General features: G+C 39.7%; 1 protein-coding gene across 1 annotated transcript; it reads left to right on the forward strand.

Moving 5' to 3' along the window:
* The first annotated feature begins 9 nt into the window (after positions 1–9).
* RPL9 (ribosomal protein L9) lies at positions 10–9,791 on the forward strand. Its single transcript, XM_060778423.2, has 8 exons — positions 10–84; positions 2,069–2,121; positions 2,212–2,327; positions 3,817–3,912; positions 4,574–4,706; positions 7,210–7,290; positions 7,682–7,799; positions 9,700–9,791. Exons 2-7 carry the CDS (start codon positions 2,076–2,078, stop codon positions 7,786–7,788), a joined length of 579 nt encoding a protein of 192 aa, XP_060634406.1. The 5' UTR covers positions 10–84; positions 2,069–2,075; the 3' UTR covers positions 7,789–7,799; positions 9,700–9,791.
* The last annotated feature ends 15,479 nt before the right edge of the window (positions 9,792–25,270 follow it).

Here is a 25,270-nt window from a genome sequence, read left to right on the forward strand (position 1 = left end):
CGTCACCAGGAGAACGTCGCGTGGCCATATAAAAGCGTGATGACGCAGCACGCTCTTCCTTTCCGCCTTTCTGTGAAGTGAAAGGTAAGGGACGCGTCTCTTTTCGGGAGTCGGAGGGCCGGTTAAATCCGGTTCCATCTCAAGAGCGGAGGCACTTGAGTGGTGTAGACGCCCCGCGACAACCAAAGGCAAATGTCACTGAATGTGTCGGGAACAGCTCTGGTCTTTAATTCGGCTGGGCTCCGGAGGAAAGAGGGCCAGAAACAAGGCCTCTTTTCGTTGAGGGGAGACAGGCGCGTCTACGCATGCGTGGACTGTTTTGCCCACTTAAGAGCCCAAACAGTTCCCCAATATTGCTTAGCAGGATGTTGTTGGGCCTGGGGAAAAATGGAAGCTGGAAATTAGTCGCATATAATGTTAGTGAAGCTTAAAGGTTGTGATTTCACCAATCTGTACAATATAACGCCCTATCTGTGCCATGATGGTTGGAATGTGTCTAGATCTAAGGAAGTCATGCTACCCCTCTATCCTGCCTTGGTTAGACCACAACTGGAATATTGTGTCCAATTCTGGGCACCACATTTGAAGAGAGACAAGCTGGAATGTGTCCAGAGGAGGGTGACTAAAATGATCAAGGGTCTAGATAACAAGCCCTATGAGGAGCGGCTTAAAGAGCTGGGCATGTTTAGCCTGAAGAAGAGAAGGCTGAGAGGAGATATGATAGCCATGTATAAATATGTGAGAGGAAGTCACAGGGGGGAGGGGCATGCTTGTTCTCTGCTTCCCTGGAGACTAGGACGCGGAACAATGGCTTCAAACTACAAGGAGATTCCATCTGAACATTAGGAAGAACTTCCTGACTGTGAGAGCCGTTCAGCAGTGGAACTCTCTGCCCCGGAGTGTGGTGTAGGCTCCTTCCTTGGAAGTTTTTAAACAGAGGCAGGATGGCCATCTGTCAGGGCTGCTTTGAATGCAATATTCCTGCTTCTTGGCAGGGGGTTGGGCTGGATGGCCCGTGAGGTCTCTTCCAACTCTGATTCTATGAATGGTTTTCAGAATTTATTTATCGTGTCAGGAGCGAACCAAAACAGTTGTATTGCATTAAAAGCAAATAAAACACAGTTTGCAGGCTTGGTATTCTATTAAATGTCCTTTGACCAATATCTGGCCACTTGGAGTGCCTCTGGTGTTGCTGCAAGAAGGTCCTCCATTGTACATGTGGCAGGGCTCAGGTTGCATTGCAGTAGGTGGTCATTCGTTTGCTCTTCTCCACACTCGCATGTTGTGGATTCCACTTTGTGGCCGCATTTCCTAAGGTTGGCTCTGCATCTTGTGGTGCCAGAGTGCAGTCTGTTCAGCACCTCTGATTTGGTATCAACTATTGATTGAGGTTCTGGGTTTCAGCCTGCCACTTTTGGACTCTCGCTTGCTGAGGTGTTCCAGCGAGTGTCTCTGTAGATCTTAGAAAATTATTTCTTGATTTAAGTCATTGGCATGCTGGCTGATACCCAAACAAGGGATGAGCTGGAGATGTCACTGCCTTGGTCCTTTCACTATTGTTTGCTACTCCTCGGCGGATGTCAGGTGGTGCAATACCAGCTAAACTGTAATTTCTCCAGTGGTGTAGGGCACAGACAATAATGCGGCATGTCTCATTAAGAGCCACATCCACTGTTTAAGCGTGGTGAGATGTGTTCCACATCGGGCATACATACTCAGCAGCAGAGTAACAAAGTGCAAGGGCAGATGTCTTCACTGTATCTGGTTGTGATCCCCAAGTTGTGCCATTCAGAATAGATAGCACCTATTTTGCTCATTGCAGAGGCCTGCCTTTGAAACTGAATGGAGATGATCATAACTCAAACCAATATACGTACAAATGTTTACTGATTGATGTCAGTGAAGAAAATGTGGGCCAAGATAGTTTTAGCAATATTGTACTTAAAACATATGAATTTGAGCAAAAAAAAAATCTGCTTGATTTTATCATAGCTTCCTACCTGAAAACTATAAAACACCATGTGGTTTTATTATACATGTGGCTCTTTGTTGTGTCTCTTTTGTTTAGGTTCAAAATGAAGACTATTCTCAGCAACCAGACTGTTGACATCCCTGAGAAAGGTATGTACATTTCTTTGAGCTTTTTTAATTTATAAAACTGTTTATATTTCATGAGTTCCTCAGTGTCATACAGTGTTTTACTTCTCGCAGTTGACATTGCCCTGAAGGGGCGAACAGTCATTGTCAAGGGCCCCAGAGGAACCCTCCGACGGGACTTCAATCATATCAACGTGGAGCTCTCTCTTTTGGGGAAGAAACGTAGGAAGGTGAGCATTTGATAGATTTTACGTTAATACATACATGTCTCTCATAAATTGTTCGATGGATGTATATATCCTGTCATTGGTAAATGTCTTTCTTGCCAAAAGGGGGGGGCACGCGATTGTGGCTTTTCTGTTTTTGCTGGAAAGACGTGCATTGATTTTAAAGTGTTCAGATTTCATTTTAGTTTTGCTTATTAAGTGAGGCTATTTTGGGTTTGATGGATGCTTGTGCAATAGGGTCGAATGATGCAGCAGTTTGGAGTGTAAAATCAAAACTTAAAAGAAGGTGATTAATTTTGCTCTTTCTGGTTTTCCTCCTCTTCTGTTTTTTTTTTTCCCTTACTGCAAATACGAATCTGGAGCACCTGTCTGGAAGGAGCTGTAGGGAAGAAATGTATCTATTTCTTTGTGTAATTTAGAAATACAAGGACCAGTTTCTTGTGTGACAAACTGTCAAGACAGTTTGTATTGAGTGTAACAGAAATACACTTCCTGTTAGCCAGTTGCTGTAATTCAAAACCTTAATTGTTCTGATGCAGACTTGTATCACCAAGTGTCAAAATGTCATGTATGTAGGTTGTCATTACATTTTATTTTTAACTGTACTTAACAGGCTGCAGCTCTCATGTATAAGTTATATCTGAATGTCAGAACTTATTTATTTATTTACAGCTTTTATATTCCGCCCTTCTCACCCCGCAGGGGACTCAGGGCGGATTACAGTGTACACATATATGGCAAACATTCAATGCCAATTTTAACATACAACATATACAGACATACACAGAGGCTATTTAACTTTTTCTGGTCACCAGGGGAGCTGTTGCTTTCATCGTCCATCTGGAATGCTGATGAAGCACTTCCGCATTCCCCACATGCTTCCCCGCTGGAATGCTTTGCTGGAGTCTTCTTTATGGCCTCATAAATCAGTTAATTTAGCCTCCCCACACTTTTTAAGGTGGTACCTTATTTTCTTACTTGACAGATGCAACTGTCTTTCGGGTTGCAAAGGTCGACAACAATTGGTTGGAAACCCACTCCAACCCGGCTGGCTTCGAACTCATGACCTTTTGGTCAGAGTGATCTTAATGCAGCTGACACTTAGCCAGCTGCGCCACAATCCCGATGCTAACTAACTGAAGTTTACACCAATTCTGGGTAGTATCTGGATATCTGTGTGTAGGAAATGATGTAATACAAAAATAATGCTTGATTTTTCTGTAATATTGGTGTTTCCTTCTAATTGTACACTCGTCTCTGTTCGTGTGTTTGTTTCAGAGTGTTTTGTGTCAGTGTGGATAAATTAATATTAGTGGCTTATCCTGAAGCGATAGAAGCTAAAACATACACCCTGGTCAAAAAAGTGAAACAGACACAATAAAAATAAATTTAATTAGTATTAATTGAAAAGAAATTTTAATTTTTGTTTGTATTACTTGCTGAGGGATGTTGCATTATGATTAAAAGAGAGCCACTTGATGTGTTTTTATAGCTGCGTGTTGACAAATGGTGGGGTAACAGAAAAGAGCTGGCGACAGTCCGCACAATCTGCAGTCACGTTCAGAACATGATCAAGGGTGTAACACTGGTAAGTCTTAACATGAAATCGCTAAATTTGCAATAAGTGTTAATACAGATAACATGATGAGTTTTATGTATTGTCGAAGGCTTTCATGGCCGGAATCCATGGGTTGTTGTAGGTTTTTCCGGACTATATGGCCATGTTCTGGAGGCAATTTTTCTCCTGATGTTTTGCCTGCATCTATGGCAAGCATCCTCAGAGGTAATGAGGTAATGTCTCACCCTGGTCATTCCACAGATATATAAACCCATTTTTCCTAGTTCCAACAGACCTCATTACCTCTGAGGATGCTTGCCATAGATGCAGGCGAAACGTCAGGAGAAAAATTGCCTCCAGAACATGGCCATATAGCCCGGAAAAACCTACAACAACCCATGATAAGTTTTTTCGGCAACACTAAAAATGTTGACGCACTGCTTCAGGACAGTACCTGAAGTTTGTTTCTCCTTCAATATCCCAACCATTCCTGTGCTGTTTTAAAGCGTCTAACTAGTCACAGGACAACAAGAAAAGGGTTATAAAAATGAGCTGCTTTGTCAAGAGGATATGTTAACGATATTATAAATAATAAGTAAGTCATTTCAGTGCTTTTATTATGCAGTTCTGGTTTTTTATTCGAAGAAACACTAAACTGTTCTTGTTTTGATTGAAATATGTATGATTTCAGGGATTCCGTTACAAGATGAGGTCTGTCTATGCTCACTTCCCCATCAACGTGGTTATACAGGAGTCTGGCTCTCTCGTAGAAATCCGTAACTTTCTTGGAGAAAAGTTCATCCGCCGGGTGCGCATGAGGCCAGGTAAGAAGCTTGGGATGCAGTGGTTTAATTTCATGATGCAAGTTATACTTTCATTGACCACCCCAAGACTGTGAAATGGCCTGCCAGAAGAGCTCCAACAGCTAAATGAACTATCAGAATTTAAAACACATTTGAAGAGCTATGTCTTCTGGCAGGCCTGCCCAGCCAGTTTTAATCACAAATTTTAAACTTGCATCTTATGTTTAATCTTTGTTCTGTGTGTTTTGATATGCCTTTTGTAGAAATATGTTTTAATATATGTATTTCATAGAATGTTTTTAGATTATGTGTTTTTAGCAATGTGGTAACCCGCCTCGAGCCATGAGGAGAGGCGGGTAAGAAATAAAATTATGATGATGAAGGAAACAGGGATCTGGGGGTAGAGGGGGTCACTACAAAAAGCAATTATTTAAAAAAATACTATAAAGTCCCGTATAAGCATTTGTTTTCTCTTGAACTTGTTATGCACTGGACATTGCTTCTGAAACTATTTGTAAAGCCATTTTTTCATTGTGCTAGGGATTAATACTATATTGTACCATGTTATTACCGCAATTCCTCCCCCCCCCCCCCTTAAATGTACTGTAAGTTAGCAGCTGATAGCTCAAAGATTGGTACTGGTCCATTGTCCATTTTGAACACCTCTCCAGATTGAGAACAAAACCTGAAAGAACAGCATCTGTAATACTTGTTATTCTAGATCAGGGGTCCTCAAACTAAGGCTTGGGGGCCGGATACGGCTCTCCAAGGTCATTTACCCGGCCCTCGCTCAGGGTCAACCTAAGTCTGAAACAATTTGAAAGCACACAACAACAACAACAATCCTATCTCATCAGCCAAAAGCAGCTCACACTTCCCACTGAAATACTAATAAGTTTGTATTTGTTAAAATTGTTCTTCATTTTAATTAGTGTATTGTTTTAAAGTGTTTTTTGCATTACAAATAAGATATGTGCAGTGTGTATAGGAATTCATTCATAGTTTTTTTCAATTTATAATCTGGCCCTCCAACAGTTTGAGGGACTGTGACCTGGCCCTCTGTTTAAAAAGTTTGTGGACCCCTGTTCTAGATCACTAATTGTTAACATTTTTTGGTTCACAGATCTATTTGAGAGCCTAAATATAGCTTTCAGAATAAAATAGAAAGTAAACAAAATTCCCCCAATTAATAAACCTCCAGGAGTCCAGCACCCCAAGTTTAAGCATCTTTCTTAGACTATCCCTTGCTTTTGGGCTAGGTCATATATTAAACTGCAAAATTGAGAAGCATTAATAAAAAATAATCAAGATAACAAAGCTCTGTTTAATATCAGCAAGATCAATATTCCTCTGCTTAGGTTAGAAAGAGCCAATCTCATGTGTTTTCAAGGGAATTAAGCTGCTGCAGAGAATGGCTTCCACAGGGCTACTCTTGAAGAGGAGGTTCATGTACCATGTACCCCTTGCCAGTTTGTAATCTTGTATACACTGGATAAAGTGTCTAATTTATACATATGGTTTAGAAAGCACCAACTGTCACTCTGAGCCAGAGTGAAGAGAGGGGAGGCCAGAGGACAGTTCCATCTTGTCTCCTGGATATGCCATCAGCTGGAGACCCCTCCCCCAGCATCAACTGTCGCTCTGGGCCAGAGTGAAGAGAGAGGGGGTCGGGGGACAGTTCCATCTTGTTTCCTGTGCTATTCCAATAATATAATATATTGTATATACATATAATTTTTTTTTTATTTTATTTTTTTTTGTCGTGTCAGGAGCAACCGCTCCTGTTGTGAGAGAATTGGCCGTCTGCAAGGATGTTGCCCAGGGGACGCCTGGATGATTTTTGATGTTTTATCCTTGTGGGAGGCTTCTCTCATGTCCCCGCATGAGGAACTGGAACTAATAGAGGGAGCTCATCCGCCTCTCCCCGGATTCGAACCTGCGACCTGTCGGTCTTCAGTCCTGCCGGCACAGTGCTTTAACCCACTGCGCCACCGGGGGCTCCTATAATATTATAATGTAATGCAATATATTATTTATTTATCGTGTCAGTAGCAACCAGACAATTGTATTACATTTTTATATTATATATTTATATTACATGTAATATTACTAATAACATTACGATATAGTGATATGGTGCAATATAGCAATGTTTAATGCTGACATTGTACTATGCTAATAATATAATACATTGTATGTAATATATACCTTGTAAGCCACTCTGAGTCCCCTTTGGGGTGAGAAGGGCGGCATATAAATGTCATAAATAAAGGTAATGGAATATTGGTTGTCAGTATAATATGCTGTGGATAGACTGCAGGCTTCAGAATGCCTACTTATGAATAACTCATACACCTCTGCACAGTACTTAAGCCCTGGGGAATGGACTATCCTTTATTTTTCTGAATCAACCCTTCTGTCTTTAGCCAACCTGATGCCTTAGGTCACAATAATTATCCTTATGAAATAATAGCTTTCAGTGATAATCCTTGAGTAAATTAGTTTTCTTCCCTTTCAATTTTAGGCGTCAATTGTATAGTATCTCAAGCCCAGAAGGATGAGCTGATCCTTGAAGGAAATGATATTGAATTGGTATCTAACTCTGGTATGTTAGTCAAACACTGTATTATGGAATAAATAACTTTGGGTTAAACTTTGGTTGTTTTCTGTTTAGTGATATAGGATTTGTGATCCTCCCCAATATTTTGCCCAATGATAAGTCTCAGTCTCAGACACAGTTGGGGAAATTTGACTTGGAAGTGAAACTTCTGTGCTTTTAGGTCATTTATGACTTACAGTAACCCTAAGGTAAACCTATTTTGGTTTTGGGGGGGGGGGGATTTGTTCAGAGTGGGTCTCCATGGGTGAATATCCTAATCCAGCACTCAGACCACAACATCACACTGGCTGCCTGATTTTATTTGAAGTTAGTAATATCTTTTACTGAATGGAACAGAGAGCATAAGATGGCTGAACCAGTCTTGTTTTCTTTATAGCTGCCTTGATCCAGCAGGCCACCACAGTCAAGAACAAAGATATCCGAAAATTCTTGGACGGTATCTATGTCTCTGAGAAGGGAACTGTACAACAAGCAGATGAATAAACTTTCAACAGGTTGGTGATCTTTTTGAATGAATGTACTTGAGTGACATAAAAAGATGGATTTTCTTTCTTAGATATCGGCAATGGTTTCAGCGTGAGCAACCCAGAAAATCACTGTTTCAAATTGTGTCTCAACTAAAAATGTTAGTTTCCCTTCTAACATGGGCATAACACTGATGTATAATACTGTATTTCCCACAAAGTAAGACTGTATCTTACACAAATCTTTGCTTGAAAAGATGCATTAGGATCTTTTGGATGTCTTATTATTTCATGTATCAAGTACGCATGTTGTTCGTGTGTTGTGCCTGTACTCTAATTGTTCATTTGGCAGTAAGTTTTGAGTTCATCTGCCTACATAGGCGTTCACTTCTCATCCAAAGGTGCCTGCTTGGGTATTTACAAATACCTAATTATAATGTATCATTTTTTAAAGTATGAATGTAATAATATTTAAATTTGTTTATATATTATACATTAATATTATTTTATAAGTCAGTATTCAAGATGTCTGTACTACCGGTAAATGCATCCAGCTTGCTGTCAATCTTAATTGAGACTTATTTTTGGGGGAGGATGTATAATATAATCCTTCTGAATACTTCCCAACAAAATCTCCTCAGAAGCACTTTAACTATTTGTTGGATTGTGCTCCCTTGACTTCTTTTAAACCCTCCTACCAAATATATCCTACCTTTGTTCATGCCCAGTGTTTATCTTTTAATTTTAAACTATTACATTTGGCCCGGCCATAGGTTTTTAAATCTTTGTGTGTTATTGTTTATATGTGACTTATATTCATAGTATTGTTTTTGTTTATTGCTTTTTTGTTATTGATGTGTTGTCGGGTTTGGCCTCGTGTAAGCCGCTCCGAGTCCCTTGGAGAGATGGTGGCGGGGTATAAATAAAGTTTTATTATTACTAGTTTTATTAAAAATCATGCTAGGGCTTAATTTCCGATTAGGTCTTGTTTTCAGGGAAATACCATGAGACTAAAGTAGAAATCTTTGTGAAGAAGCAGTGTATTCACTGTTGAATGAATATAATTCATTGTGGGTCGTAAGTGGGTCACTTGATTGGAAAGCCAGAATTCAAGGAAGAATTCAAATGCTCTTTACCAGGAGAATAAACAACCAGTTTACCAAATAGTTTCCAATGTATATTATGCAGTTACCCTTTAGTGGATCTCCATAATATGTGCCCTAGTCTACAGTATAACTTGATTTATAAACTGGGAGTTGAGACTGATTTGAAGTAGATTTCAATTTTCAAGGGATTCTGATTTTCATTAACCTTAATCTGCATTGGTGATGAAGGCATTTCTACAGAAAAGAGCAAAGATGCAAATGTTTGAAAAGCTTTCTTCTGAACTAGAAACCATTATTTACTAGGGGCCACATAATCTTCATGTTTTGCAATATCTGTTTTTTTTTTTAAAGAGGGTAGATTACGTCATCTGAAGAGAAGGACTTTAATAGTTTTTAAAAATTTCTTTCTGGGCATCATGTTGAAGATAGAAACATAGTCATTCTGTTACATTGAAAATCAGGGTAAACATTGCTCCATTTTTACTCGATTATGTAATTAATTCTTCATTATTTAACTGTTTGATGTAAAAGAAATAAGTTATGTCATTTTGGAGGTGTGTGCAAGGGATATGCAGTAGGTTACTATTACATTTGGCCCGGCCATAGGTTTTTAAAATCCTTGCGTGTTACTGTTTATATGTGAGTTATATTAATTGTATTGTTTTTTGCTTATTGTTTTTTTGTTTTATTGATGTGTTGTCGGGCTTGGCCTCATGTAAACTGCTCCAAGTCCCCTTGGGGAGATGGTGGCGGGGTATGAATGAAGTTTTATTATTATTTACTATTATTAAGGTTTTAATAATGTAATTGTTTCATTGTTTCAGATCTTGCAGTGACAAACCTGAGCAGAACATATTTCTAGCCTTCAGCCCACAGTTGGACATCATGTGGAGAAAATAAAATTTATATATTTCAATATTCTGTTTCTTGTGACTGACTTTGGGGTGCAATTATAACACTTATGCTGAATCATAAGTATTAAATATCTCATTTAGCTATGTGATCACACAAAAAGCAGGATAAATATGTGGAGTAGTATGCTTACTCTTCCTTTGCAATATGAAAATATTACTATTGAATTGTGCTTTTCCAAGCAAATTTTCCTACAAATACCATCCTTAGAAAATCCCTTAGGATTTTTTTTTGTATTGCTGAAATACTAATGGCCATCTACAGCACATGTGAAAACCTATACTGGAGAAATAAAATACTATGCAGTGTTTGTGGTAAAAGAAGATTTGTTTATTAATGGGCCCAGAAACATATTATACTTTGGAATTTGATTATGGGGCAAATGTAATTTTTTTAATCTTGTATTTCTGCCTATACTGAGGTACTCAAAATGAACATTACTGAAACAACTAAGATACAAGGGCACTGATTACATAAAACTTTGCTTTGGATCATTCCTACTGCATTTCATGATCCTACTTTAGTCATGGCTTGTGCATACAAATACATAAGGGAGTTGTGTTAAGCTATGAACTGATATTTGCAAATATTTCCTAGCAGTACTCAAACAAAATGCAAACTGGAAATAAATTTATTTATTTATTTATTATTTGCATTTATTGACCGCCACTCTCAGCCCGAAGGCGACTCGTGGCGGTGTACAGAACACAAAACATAAAGACAACAGTTACAATAAATCAGAGTCAAACACACATCTTACTAACAACAACTAATTAAGCTAAAAATCCGCTTCGTCTTGTTTAGGTCATAATCCGTCTCGTCGTCTTAGTCCATTCCGGTGGTCATTCCAGAACACAGCACTTAATTGAAGGCCTTTTCAAAGAGCCAGGTTTTCAGGCCCTTACGGAAGGCCATGAGGGAGGGCGCCTGTCTAATTTCCGCAGGGAGGGAGTTCCACAGCCGGGGGGCCACCACCGAGAAGGCTCGTTCTCTAGTCCCCGCCAAGCGTGCCTGTGAGGCAGGCGGGACCGAGAGAAAGGCCTCCCCGGATGATCTCAAGGACCTCGTGGGCTGATAGGCCGAGATGCGGTACTCAAGGTATTTTGGGCCGGAACCGTTTAGGGCTTTGTAGGTTAGCACCAGCACCTTGAATTGGGCCCGGTAGCTAATCGGCAGCCAGTGGAGCTGGGACAGCAAGGGCGTTGTGCGCTCCCTGCGTCCCGCTCCGGTTAACAACATGGCTGCCGCGCGCTGGACTAGCTGGAGCTTCCGGGCCGTCTTCAAGGGCAGCCCCACGTAGAGAGCGTTGCAGTAGTCGAGGCGGGATGTGACCAAAGCGTGTACCACCGTGGCCAAGTCAGACTTCCCAAGATACGGGCGCAGCTGGCGCACGAGCCGAAGCTGTGCAAATGCTCCCCTGGTCACCGCCGAAACCTAAAGTAGTGCCGCTGGGTGTACTGATCGTAGTTCTGTTTTTAGGGGGGGGGGGTATACATTTTTATTTCAGACAGATGTCCTTGGGTTTGAAAACTGCTTATGAACTGGGAACATGATACAAAAGCCAGACTGCATTATATGTTGTTCAGAAGATGAGATGAAAAGGATGATAAATAATAACTCGTTTGTACCAGTAGACACTGAAAAGAATGACGAAATGGGGTTGGTTGAACTGGACGACACTTGTGGTCTCTTCCAGTTCTATGACTTTATGATTCATTGGGTTTACTGTGATTATTAAAATTCAATATCCCCTCAAGTTTTTTTTTGGGGGGGGGGGATTTTCCAAGGCAGCATATAATTAAAATTTAAAACAATTAAATAGTGCAAAACAACACTGAATACAATAGTGTGAGTCTGGAAATTTAGTCAAAAAAGGTGAGGGATTTACTGATCAAAGGGGACAACATTTTCAGCTTAAAACCACAAGACGAATTTGTTCAGGCATACCAGAATTTAACTTGGCTTCAATATTTACAAATAAGGGACATATTTAAACAGGATAATATTATTGGCTTTAATGACAAAGAAGAATTCGGGGACAAATTAATAAAAACAAAAGAAAAATATAACGAAAATATAGACCAAGCTCTTAGATTGAGCAATAGAGACAGAATAAATCAAAGGCTGTATGATAAACTGGGCAAAGAATATTGGTAGAAAAATAAAGATACAGGAGTGGCAACAAATTTAGATGAAAAAACTAAAATATACCTATTCATCAGATCTTAAGGAAAAGATGTTTCACTGTTGGTACATCTCCCCTCAAAAACTCGGCCTAATGTACAGGGTGAGGCAGCATAACTTCCTTTTTTAAAATGCACGCCATTCAGTTGGTTGAAGACATAGCGGAGTGCTAGTGGTCTCATTTGAGAGGCGGGAGTATAAAGTTTTGTCCTGACACAGTTCAATTGCCATCATGCATTGGAACAGTGAGGAGCGTGCTTTTGCCATTGAGGCCTATTTTTCGAGAAGATTTGGAGTGGCCGGCCCGCTCTCCAGATTTGGCCCCTTGTGATGTTTTTCTATGGGTTTTTTTGAAATCCCGTCTTTATGTGAACCGTCCAAGGACCCTACAAGATTTGAAGACCAACATCCAGGAAGAAATTGCCAACATAACGCCTGCTATGCTGGCAAGAGTCATGACAAACGCCAGAAATCGGTTTACTCAGTGTATGGAGAATGGGGGACGTCACCTACCTAATTTGATCTTCAAAACTACATAAAACAAAACTTTAGGTATGTGCCTACATTATAAAAAAAATTCTGATTCATACAGTGGGTTTTATTAAGTTTTGAAAAAAGGAAGTTATGCTGCCTCACCCTGTATAAAAACAACCAGAACAACTGTTGGAAATTTCAATCACAGGTAGGAAGATTCTACCATATGTGGTGGACATGTAAAGAAGCCACTAAATACTGGAGACTAATACAGGAAGGATCCCAAAAGATTTTTAAAAGAATTTTTTTCATGAAACCAGAATACTTCTTATTGGGAATAACTGATAAAGAATTAAAGCTTAACCAGAACGAGGACATTATATTCACATACATCACTACCACAGAATGTATAATCTATGCAAAAATATTGGAAAGGAGATAAACCATCAAAAGAAGAATGGTTGGATAAAATTTTAGAGATAAAAAACATGGCCATTTTTCCTAAGGAAAAGCACAGGAAGACCAATAAAACAAATAAACTGGGGAATTTTGGAGAGCATAGGGGAAAATAAACAAATAAATAAATGAACCAGATAAGTTGATTCAAGGAAGAAAGAGGATAAACATCTTTCAGAAGAAAATAAGGGGATTAAACTCTAGGAAAACTCCTGATATACAAAGAGAGAAAGAGAAACAAACAAACAGAAATCAAATTATTTTAATGTGTGTGTGTATGTATGTGTATGTATGTATGTATGTGTGTGTGTGTGTGTATATATATATATATATAAATTTTCTTCTTTTTCTTTCCTTTTTTCTTCTTCGCTATCTTATTCATTTATTTTCTATCTTTTACGTTTGATGTGTTTGAACTGTTGTATTTTGAAAACTTAATATTTTTTTAAAAGGTGAGCATTAGACTCGAGTAAATATGGTAAAGCATAAAGGCTTATCTGTCCAGGTGATCTTTTAGTCATCTCACTAATTTACTTCCAGAGCCATATTTTGATGTCTAGGTTTTAACTTTATAACATTTCCACCCATTACTGCCACTGAACGTATGTAATTAAACAGTTGGGGGCAGCCCTGCCAAGACTGAACAGATATTGGAAGATACTGCCTGCAATTACAGGTTGGGAGGCATGCCGCTTTCCCACACTTTCTACGCAACCCTGATGTCCTTAAACAGGTCACTCCCACAACCAGAGTGGAAGTGAAATTCATTTGCCAGTCTGAGTATTGGAATGAGCAAGGACAACATCTCATCCTTTGCTTCAGGCAGCAAAATGTCAATTATTGCTCGAAGCTGACAAAGTGATCTGCATCCCTAAATTGCTGTGGCAGAAGGCTTTGCATGCTTAGTTCCCATGTTTCCAGCCACTACTACAGGCACTGCAAGGGGGAGCAAGTGAGAAATAGCCTAATCTAGATCACATTGTGTGACAAGCAGGAGATTACAAGTCCATTCTCCACGAGGGATCATACTGACTCAGACAGAAAAGTATGGTAGTCTGAACCTGATATAAACTCCAACAACTCTGTGCATTTTTAAATTGGTGCTGGATCTCAACCATTCTCATTAGCAACCCAACCCACATGCCGCACCGGATAGTAATAAAACCTCAGTATCATTTGCCAATCAGATAAAAGAAGGAAAATATGTACAGATCTATATGTAGACTGATAGGCAATGTGATCTGCAGGCACATGGTATTCCAAACAAAACATGAACAATAATCAATCATATATCCAGGTTATAAACATTTCACTCATTGTGAAACTTTTGGCATAAATCAATCATAAATTAGAGTTGCTGAAATGCAAAGAAAAGTGAGAATATAAACGATTAGCAAGTGACACCTAGGCTAAACTGCCAATTGAATCCTACTAATCGACACAGTAACTCATTTCACCTCTCTCTTCAGCCAAGTATCAGATTGCATTTTGTACGTCTTTTTTGTTGTTTATTCGTTCAGTCGCTTCTGACTCTTCGTGACCTCATGGGCCAGTCCACACCAGAGCTCCCTGTCGGTAATCACCTCCCCCAGCTCCTTCAATGTCAATCCAGTCACATCAAGGATACCATCCATCCATCTTGCCCTTGGTCGGCCCCTCTTCCTTTTTCCTTCCATTTTCCCCAGCATCATTGTCTTCTCCAAGCTTTCCTTTCTTCTCATGATGTGGCCAAAGTACTTCATCTTGGCCTCTACTATCCTTCCCTCCAATGAGCAGTCGGGCTTCATTTCTTGAAGTATGGACTGGTTGGATCTTCTTGCGGTCCAAGGCACTCTCAGAACTTTCCTCCAACACCACAGTTCAAATGAATCTATCTTCCTTCACTCAGCCTTCCCTATGGTCTAGCTCTCACATCCATAGGTGACCAAACCTGGCCTTTAAAAAATGTTTACTACTGTATTTAGTAAAGGGATGTGAACAAGATGAATAAAATTCTTATCCTGACTTTAAAAAAGGAATATAATCTATTTTACTATATGTATCATGTCTTCCTGAATAATATGTCCATCTATTATTCTCTGATTCCCCTTCTAATAGATCATGCATGTTGTATTCTCTTATATTTAACTTCCTATTATTATTTTGCCTTGTTGGTACTCATTCCAAGTTGTAATCTCCCGCACAATACAATTCCCCTTGTGCAAACTTATCAATCTTCCTAAATATCTGTTTTATATATCTTTTTAATAATAATAATAAAAAAACTTTATTTATATACCGTTCTATCTCCCCGAGGGGACTCAGAGCAGTTCCCAGGTAAAAAATCACAGAACATACAAAGTAAAAACAACATAACCATAAGATCAACAAAACAAAATATGCATAAAAATTGTCGCTATAATACACATATATTAAAAGTAATCCTGCCTGTTGAAGGCAATTTTAAAAATGTAAAATTTTAATTTAATTTTTATTTTTGTTTGAGGTGTATATACAGACCTGAGTAATTCTAATTTTTCCTATTTTTCCTTTTATCATTTTAAAAAAGAGTCCATTCCTGATGAATAATGCCCCCATAATGAACAAACAAACCAAGAAAGTTATCTCAGCAGCATTTTATTGGGTACAGTAAATCACCTAAGAGCACTTCTCTAATTTAGAAAGATAGCATGGTGAATTTCCATTGGGGAGATGCTTGTCACAGTTGTTTTTGACTGATTCAAGATGATCTTGAAGCAGTCACTAACTTTTAGCCCAGTTGACGAGGACTGGCCACATATTAAAATCTTGAACATGTTGGAAAATAGGTTGGTTAGGATTCAAGTGATAAAAAAGCAAATAGTTGTGGCACTGTTTTCCTTGTTATTCCAAAGGAAAAAAAAGAGAGCAGGGAATAAGCTCAAATTAATGGAACAAACAAAAAGGGGGAAATATCCCTTTCTCGGGGTTGCTGTGAGTTTTCCGGGCTGTATGGCCATGTTACAGAAGCATTCTCGCCTGACATTTTGCCCACATCTATGGCAAGCATCCTCAGAGGTTGTGAGGTCTCTTGGAAACTAGGCAAGTAGGGTTTATATATCTATGGAATGCCCAGGGTGGGAGAAAGAACTCTTGTCTGTTGGAAGCATTGATTGGCCTTGCAGATTCAAAGCCTGGCTGCTTCCTGCCTTGGGATCTTTTGCTGAGTGGTGTTAGCTGGCCCGGATTGATTATTGTCTGGAATTCCCCCCTCCTTTTTAGTGTTTTTCCTTATTTATTGTCCTGATCTTAGAGGGTTTTTTTAAATACTGGTAGCTAGATTTTGTTTATTTTTCATGGCTTCCTCCTTTCTGTTGAAACTTGTGGATTTGAATGGCATCTCGGTGTAGTCTGTGTAGTGGCTGTTAGAGTGGTCCAACATTTCTGTGTTCTCAAATAATATGCTGTGCCCAGGTTGGTTGACCAAGTGCACTACTATGGCTGACTCCTCTGGTTGAAGTAGTCTTCATTTGGTGGTCCCTATGTAGTCTTGTCCACAGCTGCATGATATATGGTAGAGTCCTGCAGAGGTGAGAGGATCCCTCCCTTACCAACATAGTTTTCCCCCAGGCAGGAAGCAGCCAGGCTTAAAAGCTGCAAGGCCATTCAATGCTAATCAAGGCTGCCAATTGCACATTCAAACTTGCCTCAAGCAGACAAGAGTTGTCGAAGGCTTTCATAACCAGAATTACTGGGTTGTTGTAGGTTTTTTTGGGCTTTATGGCCATGTTCTAGAGGCATTCTCTCGTGACGTTTCGCCTGCATCTATGGCAAGCATCCTCAGAGGTAGTGAGGATACCTCTCACTACCTCAGCTACCTCTGAGGATGCTTGCCATAGATACAGGTGAAACGTCAGGAGAGAATGCCTCTAGAACATGGCCATAAAGCCCAAAAAAACCTACAACCCAGACAAGAGTTCTTTCTCACCCTGGACATTCAGGGTGAGAAAGACGAAACCTTGGACGATATATAAACCTCGCTTGCCGAGTTTCCAGCAGACTTCACAACCTCTGAGGATGCCTGTCATAGATGTGGGTGAAACATCAGGAGAGAATGCTTCTGGAACATGGCCATACAGCTTGAAAAACCCATGAAAGCCTTCGACAACATCCCTTTCTCTTTTTTATCAGGTTGCAAATGATTTACCAGGATAGAAACCACCAGGTCCAGAATTACATACAGAAAGTTGACTTGGTTTTAAATGCTTGTTGTTATTGTTACTGTTTATTGTTTACTTTTGTTTATGAGATTTATTTTAACTGTTGTATCGATTCAGTTCTTGTGGGTTTTTTCGGGCTATATGGCCATGTTCTAGAGGCATTTCTCCTGACGTTTCGCCTGCATCTATGGCAAGCATCCTCAGAGGTGAGGTCGAGGATGCTTGCCATAGATGCAGGCGAAACGTCAGGAGAAATGCCTCTAGAACATGGCCATATAGCCCGAAAAAACCCACAAGAACTGAGTGATTCCAGCCATGAAAGCCTTCGACAATGTTGTATTGATTGTTTTCTTATTGCTTTACTGTTGGTGTACTTTGGGCTCGGCCTCATGTAAGCAGCACCGAGTCCCTTGGGGAGATGGTGGCGATGTATAAATAAAGTTATTATTATTATTATTATTATTATTATTATTATTATTATTATTATTGTCTGATTCCCATCATATCTGAGGGCACAATTTGCTTAGGCGTCAAAGTGGTAGAATACTACCTTTCGCGATCCAACTGATTAAAAAGGGTTATTCCTCCCCCAAAGGATTCCTGGCAGCACAATATTTTTGTCTTGCCAAGAAAGTCTATCTAGATTAAAGAATCAATTCTGGGAAGAGCGCATAGTTCTGTTAACGCAGGTCTTTCAAAAGGCCCAGACAATAAACAAGCACCAATTGTAAATCTTTAGCCTGAGAACTGCTGTAGACCCGACTCCACAAAAGCTTGCAGCTGAACTGGGATCTCTCAGCATCCCAACTTAAGATCCAAATGCCATTAACATGATGTTTTTAATGTATTCCTTCCTTACATCCAGAATGGGTGCCTCATGAGTTCCTCCAGGTGTTCTCCAAGTTTGCATACTGTCTGTGTTTAATGAATGCTTTTGCTTTGTCGCTGCATGCTTTAACTTGTGTATCATTATTTTTCCTTCCAAGTGATACATGACCTTCATGTGTGAAAAATGCATTGCACGTAATACTAATTTGGGGTGGAGATGGATGAACTCCGGAGGCTAAATTCAAGGGGAAAAGTCATCAAGTTTAAAGGCATAAACAGGATACGGACAGCCAATGATAGCATTTGCTTGTTGGGTTTTTGAAAAATAGCAGTAGTGCTATTGGGCAAATCAAATTTACAGTGGAAGAGTCGTAACTTGTTTCTTTTTAAGTGAAGCATGGGCTGCTGTGTTGCCAGGATGCCTCATTATGAAAAACTCACACACAACAACACTTGGCTACGGGCAGTCAACCGTTGGGAAAACTCAACTCTTGCCTTCCCAACAATACGAGCCATTGGGAGGATGTTTTATGAGCCATTTCCAAACAGAGATAAGACTAGAATTTCTCTGATAAAGTGTCATTGTATTTCTCTGCATAAATAAAAAACAAGCAATTGTTTAGAGTACTTCATACACAGCCTACACTAAGCCATAGGGCTCACTATGACCTTGGTGAAGGCATTGTCTCAGCACACAACCACAGCATCAAGCATTGTGTGATGATCTGGGATAATGTAGTTGTTTTCCCAGGTGGAGACTATGAAAACTCCACTACCTCCTCTTGATTTTTGACACTGCTTGTACCGCAGATCCATACAGGTCTTCTTCCACCCTTTCCGAGTTTTCCAGAGCACGGTTTTGAGCTAGCAATGACTACTGTTGGACAATCTTTTGGGGTCAAGCCTTCTCTCATTTCTCAATCCCTTCTTGTAACTCTGAAACATCCAGCATATGTCATGCCCTTACAGGATATGCCCAATTACTGATACAATCATCTATTCTGCTCTGCATTTGGTTTTATGAATGTTGACCTAAATTATGGATGTTGATGTTGACCTAAACTATTTTTTTTATTTATTTACTACATTTATATGCCACCCTTCTCACCCCAAAGGAGACTCAGAGCTCCTTATAAGATTATACATATATATATACATACATATATATATATATATATATATATATATATATATATATATATCTTCTTGTTTCTTTGTCAGTGTTGATGTGGAGATTGTCTGGTTTGCCTACTCTGGGATATGTAACATATTATTGTCCTTCTTTAGGGGTCCCTTTCAAATCTATCATACTATATCTCTCTGTGTGCGAATCATATCTATCTATATTTATGGCTGGATGGCTCTTTGTCACGAGGGCTTTGACATTTTCTTCCCCTGGTGAAGGGAGTTGCACTGCATGGCCTTGTGTATTTTCTGTTGGTCATTGGGGTTCTGTGTGGGAAGTTTGCCCCAGTTCTGTCATTGGTGGGGTTCAGAATGCTCTGATTGTAGGAGAACTATAAATCCCAGTAACTACAACTTCCAAATGTCAAGGTCTATTCCCCCCAAGCTCTATCTGCGTTCATATTTGGACATATGGAATATTCGTGCCACGTTTGGTCCAGATCCATCATTGTTTGAGTCCACCGTACTCTCTGGATGGAGGTGAACTACAACTCCCAAACTCAAGGTCAATGCCCACCAAACCTTTGTAGTGTTTTCTGTTGGTCATGGGAGTCCTGTGTGCCACGTTTGTTTCAATTCCATCATTGGTGGAACTCAGAATGCTCTTTGATTATAGGTGAACTATAAATCCCAGCAACTACTACTCCCAAATGACAAAATCAAAATTTTTTGAGTGAAGGACATACATTGGGTTGTTAGGTGTCTTGTGTCCAAATTTGGTGTCAATTCATCCAGTAGTTTCCGAGTTCTGTTAATCCCACAAATGAACATTACATTTTTATTTATATAGATTATTAGTAATATCACATGTAATATAATATATAATTATAATATCATAATATTATTAGTATTGTATTGCATTACATTATAATATTATAAATACTATATGTATATACATTATATTATATTACATTATATTATATTATTAGAATAGCACAGAAGACAAGGTGGAACTGTCTTCTGCCCCCTCTCTCTTCACTCTGGCCAAGAGCAGCAGTTGGTGCTGGGGGGAGGGGTCCTCAACTGATGACATATGCAGGAGACAAGGTGGATCTGTCCCCTGGTCCCCTCTCTTCACTCTGGCCCAAAGCGGCAGTTGGTGCTGGGGGGAGGGGTCCCCGACTGATGACATATGCAGGATGGAACTGTCCCCTGGCCCCCTCTCTCTTCACTCTGGCCAAGAGCAGCAGTTGGTGCTGGGGGGAGGGGTCCTCGACTGATGACATATGCAGGAGACAAGATGGAACTGTCCCCTGGCCCCCTCTCTTCACTCTGGCCTAGAGTGGCAGTTGGTGCTGGGGGCAGGGGTCCCCGACTGATGACATATGCAGGATGGAACTGTCCCCTGGCCCCCTCTCTCTTCACTCTGGCCAAGAGCAGCAGTTGGTGCTGGGGGGAGAGGTCCTCGACTGATGACATATGCAGGAGACAAGATGGAACTGTCCCCTGACCCCCCCTCTCTTCACTCTGGCCCAGAGAGGCAGTTGGTGCTGGGGGGAGGGGTCCCTGACTGATGACATATGCAGGAGAGAAGATGGAACTGTCCCCTAGCTCTCTCTCAAACTATGTTGACCTAAATTGCCAAATCAATCAGTGTTTGAGGGATCTGTTGCACTCCAGGACAGGAAAAGCCCTCTGACTGTAAACACCACACCGTTGATTGGAAAATAATCCTTTTATTGAAGATAATTTAAAAAGCAGCAAGTAAAAAGCACTTTAAAGAAAGAGGTAAATCCAATTAGGTTTGAAGATAAGCAGGAGCCATAATAGTCCAGGGTTAAGTTCAGCATAGTCCATAAAAACAAAGTCCACACTTCTCTAATATAATTCAGGAGAACAGGACACATTAATCCAAGGCATGAGTAGGCATTCATTCATTCCAAGAGTCCAAACCATGAACAAGAAATACTTAGACAAGAATCTTCCAAAGCAAAGCTTCCATGAAACAAAAGACGAGAACTACACTTGATTTCAACGATGCTTCATCTGACTATATTTCCCATACTTGGAACTTTTTATCCCCTCGTAAAGCTATTCCGCACACTCAGGAATTGGTTTCGTTTTACTTGAGATCCCCTTATCTTTTTCTGTCGGAGCCTGGCGGAACGCCGAAGACACTATCATTGACCAAACCATTGCCATCTTGAAATTCATTGGCATCGCTTCCCACATCCAAAGCACCCTGATCCTGAAACACAATCACAGACTGAACTCCAACAGGATCATGGAATCATAGAGTTGGAATAGACCACTGAGTCCCTTTGGGGAGAATGGTAGAATATAAATAGTGTTGTTGTTGTTTTTGTTATTTCTTTTTGCATTTCTATTTTTCTTCTGTTTCTTTAATATATATAATTTTGACTGAATTTACATTTTTAGCATTAAAATAGCTAAACAAATTAAAAAAACAATTAAAAAAGGTAATCAGATGTGATCCCATTGGCCCAGAAGGTCTTGGGACCTTGGATACTGAGCCACATTGGCCAGTTGCCTAACTTGATATAAGGCCGCCTTCCAAGTTCATAATAATCTTCTACAGGCAAAACCATAAATAATTTATTCCCATGCCAGCTATTCTGGCATTGCTGCCTATCTCCACCATCTCATACTTCACTACCTTTCAGAGTAATAGATTATAATGCTGATAGTTGCCATGACAGTCCAATTCATCAGCAACACAATTTAATCACAAACAGATCTTTTTGAACATGGTCTCTTATTAAGCACAGTGCAATTTTAACATACTAAACACAAAGCTTCAGAGTTAATATTTAAAAGGATTTAACACAATGATGTTCTGGAACCATTCATGGATGAAGTGTGAAAGATTGATGTTCTGCTCCCATCCATTTTAAAGTTCTGCTATCCCCAGAAACTGAAGCATGGAGACGTTCTAATGAAACCGATATATAACGTGGTTTCTGACCAGGCTGAATCAGAACCAAGTCCTACACAGTTCACCAGGACTTACCTCCAAAGGAGTGTGCCTTCAATTGTAGCCTTGTGCCACCGATTTCATAAAATCATAGAGTTGGATGAGACCTGGTGGGCTATTCCCTCCAACCCTCTGTCAAGAAGCAGGAAAATCGCATTCAAAGCACCCCTGACTGATGACCATCCAGCCTTTGTTTAAAAGCCTCTAAAGAAGGAGCTTCCACCACACTCTGGGGCAGAGAGTTCCACTGCTGAACAGCTCTCACAGTCAGGAAGTTCTTCCTAATGTTCAGATGGAATCTTCCTTCCTGTAGTCATTGTTCCACGTCCTAGTCTCCAGGGCAGCAGAAAACAAGTTCACTCCCTCCTCCCTATGACTCCCCCTCACATATTTCTACATGGCTATCATGTCTCCTCTCAGCCTTCTTTTCTGAAGGCTAAACATGCCCAGCTCCTTAACCCGCTCCTCATAGGGCTTGTTCTCCAGACCTTTGATCATTTTAGTCGCAGTCCCCTGGACACATTCTAGCTTGTCAATATCTCCCTTCAACTGGGGTGTCCAGAAATGGACACAGTATTCCAGGTGTGTAGCATGACTTCCCTGGATCTAGACACTATACTCCTATAGATTCAGGTCAAAATCCCACTGGCTTTTTTTTGCCACCGCATGACATTGTTAGCTCATGTTTAACTTGTTGTCCACGAGGACCCCAAGAACTTTTTCACACGTACTGCTATCGAGTACTGCTATCCCCCATTCTGTATCTTTGCTTTTCTTTTTTTTCTGCCTAAGTGGAGTATCTTGCATTTGTTCCTGTTGAACTTCATTTTGATAGTTTTGGCCCATCTCTCCAATTTGTTAAGATTGTTTTAAATTCTGCTCCTGTTTTCTGGGATATCAGCTATCCCTCCCAATTTGCTGTTGTCTGTAAACTTGATGATCATGCCTTCTAACCCTTCATCTAAGTCATTAATAAAGATGTTGAACAAGTCTGGGCCCAGAATGGAACACAGAGACTCAACTTGTCACTTCTTTTCAGGATGAAAATTGAGAATCATCCTTTGGGTTTGTTCACTTAACCAATTACAAATCCACTTAACCATAGTTTTGCCTAGGCCACATTTGACTAGTTTGTTTGCCAGAAGTTCATGGGGGACCTTGTCAAAGGCCTTACTGAAACCTAACAACGTTTATGTTCCATTGATCTAAGAAACATTCAATTTAACCTAAGCAGGCTTATCTTACACCCTAAATGATTAGATAAATGTTGCATTTATTTGATCCTCATGACTGCCAAATAAGGTATAATGGCCGAAGCTTTATCTGTTAAGTCAGACATGAGATGATGCAGAACACATTCATTACATTTATTTATTTATTTACGGCATTTATATGCCGCCCTTGTCACCCCGAAGGGGACTCAGAGCAGCTTACAAGATATATTTTCATACAATATATTATATTATTAGCATAGTACAATATCAGTATTATATATTACTATATTGCACTATACCATTATATTGTAATATTATTAGTATTATTATCAGTTTGAATCCTCACCCATCGCAGTTCTCCTTGTCACTAGAGGCCGCTGTACAAGCACAAAAGAGGTACAATTAAAAAAGCATCCCGAAGAGAGGACTAAACTATTTTAAAAGGGTTAATAGGACAGGAAAGAGCCAGTGAGGAGTAGAGGTTTAAACACTGGAAAATGACTCTGGAAATCAGGATTCAGATCCTTGCTCAGCAATGTAAATCCAGTGTGTGAACTCAGTATCAGAGGAAGGCAAAGGCAAACCTCCTCTATAAAAATCTTGCCAACGAAACCCATGCTAGTTTGCCTTGAGTTGAAAATAGTAACAATAATAATAATAATAATAATAAAGTTGTCGAAGGCTTTCATGGCTGGAATCACTAGGTTCTTGTAGGTTTTTTCGGGCTATAGGGCCATGTTCTAGAGGCATTTCTCCTGACGTTTCGCCTGCATCTATGGCAAGCATCCTCTGAGGATGCTTGCCATAGATGCAGGCGAAACGTCAGGAGAAATGCCTCTAGAACATGGCCCTATAGCCCGAAAAAACCTACAAGAACCTAATAATAAAGTTGATTTATATCCTGCCTCCTCTCGCCGGGGAACAATAATACAATAAGTGCAATTCAATAAAATACAGAAAATGGAATAAAGAATTAATACCACATCAATAAATATAAAACCACAAAATACAGCACAATCAAATAACAAAAATCTATATAAATAAAAATGTAATTTTCGTTTGTGGGATTAACATAACTACAAAACCACTGGGCGAATTGACACCGAATTTGGACACAATACACCGATCAGGCCAACGAGTGACCACCACTCATAAAAACACACAAATTAACCCAACAGAATGGACTTAAAACCTTCCAAAATAAACCATATATACATATACACATACATTCATATACATGTACACATGCATACAGGCACACACACATATATATACAAGCACACACATATACAATATACATATACACATACATTCATATACATATACTCATGCACACATACATACAGACACACACACGTATATACGCAACCACACACAAATATACACATAAACACACATATATATTCAGTTACACACAGATACATATACACATACATACACACATATACACACATATCTGCATATACATAAGCACACATACACAATATACATATACACACAAACCCACAGATATACACATATGCACAAATATATACATACACAAAACACATATACACAGACTCGGCCACAGCAACGCGTGGCAGGAGATGGCTAGTTAACAATAAAATTACAAGCATTAGATTAAAACATAGTTGCTACTATAAGCTAAAAGGGGCTTGCTACTATAAATCCATATCCTAGACGTTGACTACTCACCGTAACAAATTATTAAGATACTGTTTTATGAATACATTCTAAAATAAATTTGCAGTTAAGATAGAATCATAAAATCTTAAAAATAGCAAAGAGGAATAGACCTCTGAGTGATGGGCATCCAACCTCCAAAGAAGACCTCTAAAGAGGTCATTCATTCTATTGACCAACAGCTCTTAAAGTAAATATCTTCTTAATGTTTAGGTGCAATTCTTTGGATTAGTAGGAACTACAAGGAAGTATCTTGAATTACAATGCATAAGTGGTTATGGCCTGAGGGGAAGTTGACTTTTCATTCACCAGTCAGATGAAACTTGAAAGTCAAAGATGTGAGAAC

Source organism: Anolis sagrei, chromosome 5 (assembly GCF_037176765.1).
Source record: "Anolis sagrei isolate rAnoSag1 chromosome 5, rAnoSag1.mat, whole genome shotgun sequence".
NCBI classification, from domain to species: domain Eukaryota; kingdom Metazoa; phylum Chordata; class Lepidosauria; order Squamata; family Dactyloidae; genus Anolis; species Anolis sagrei.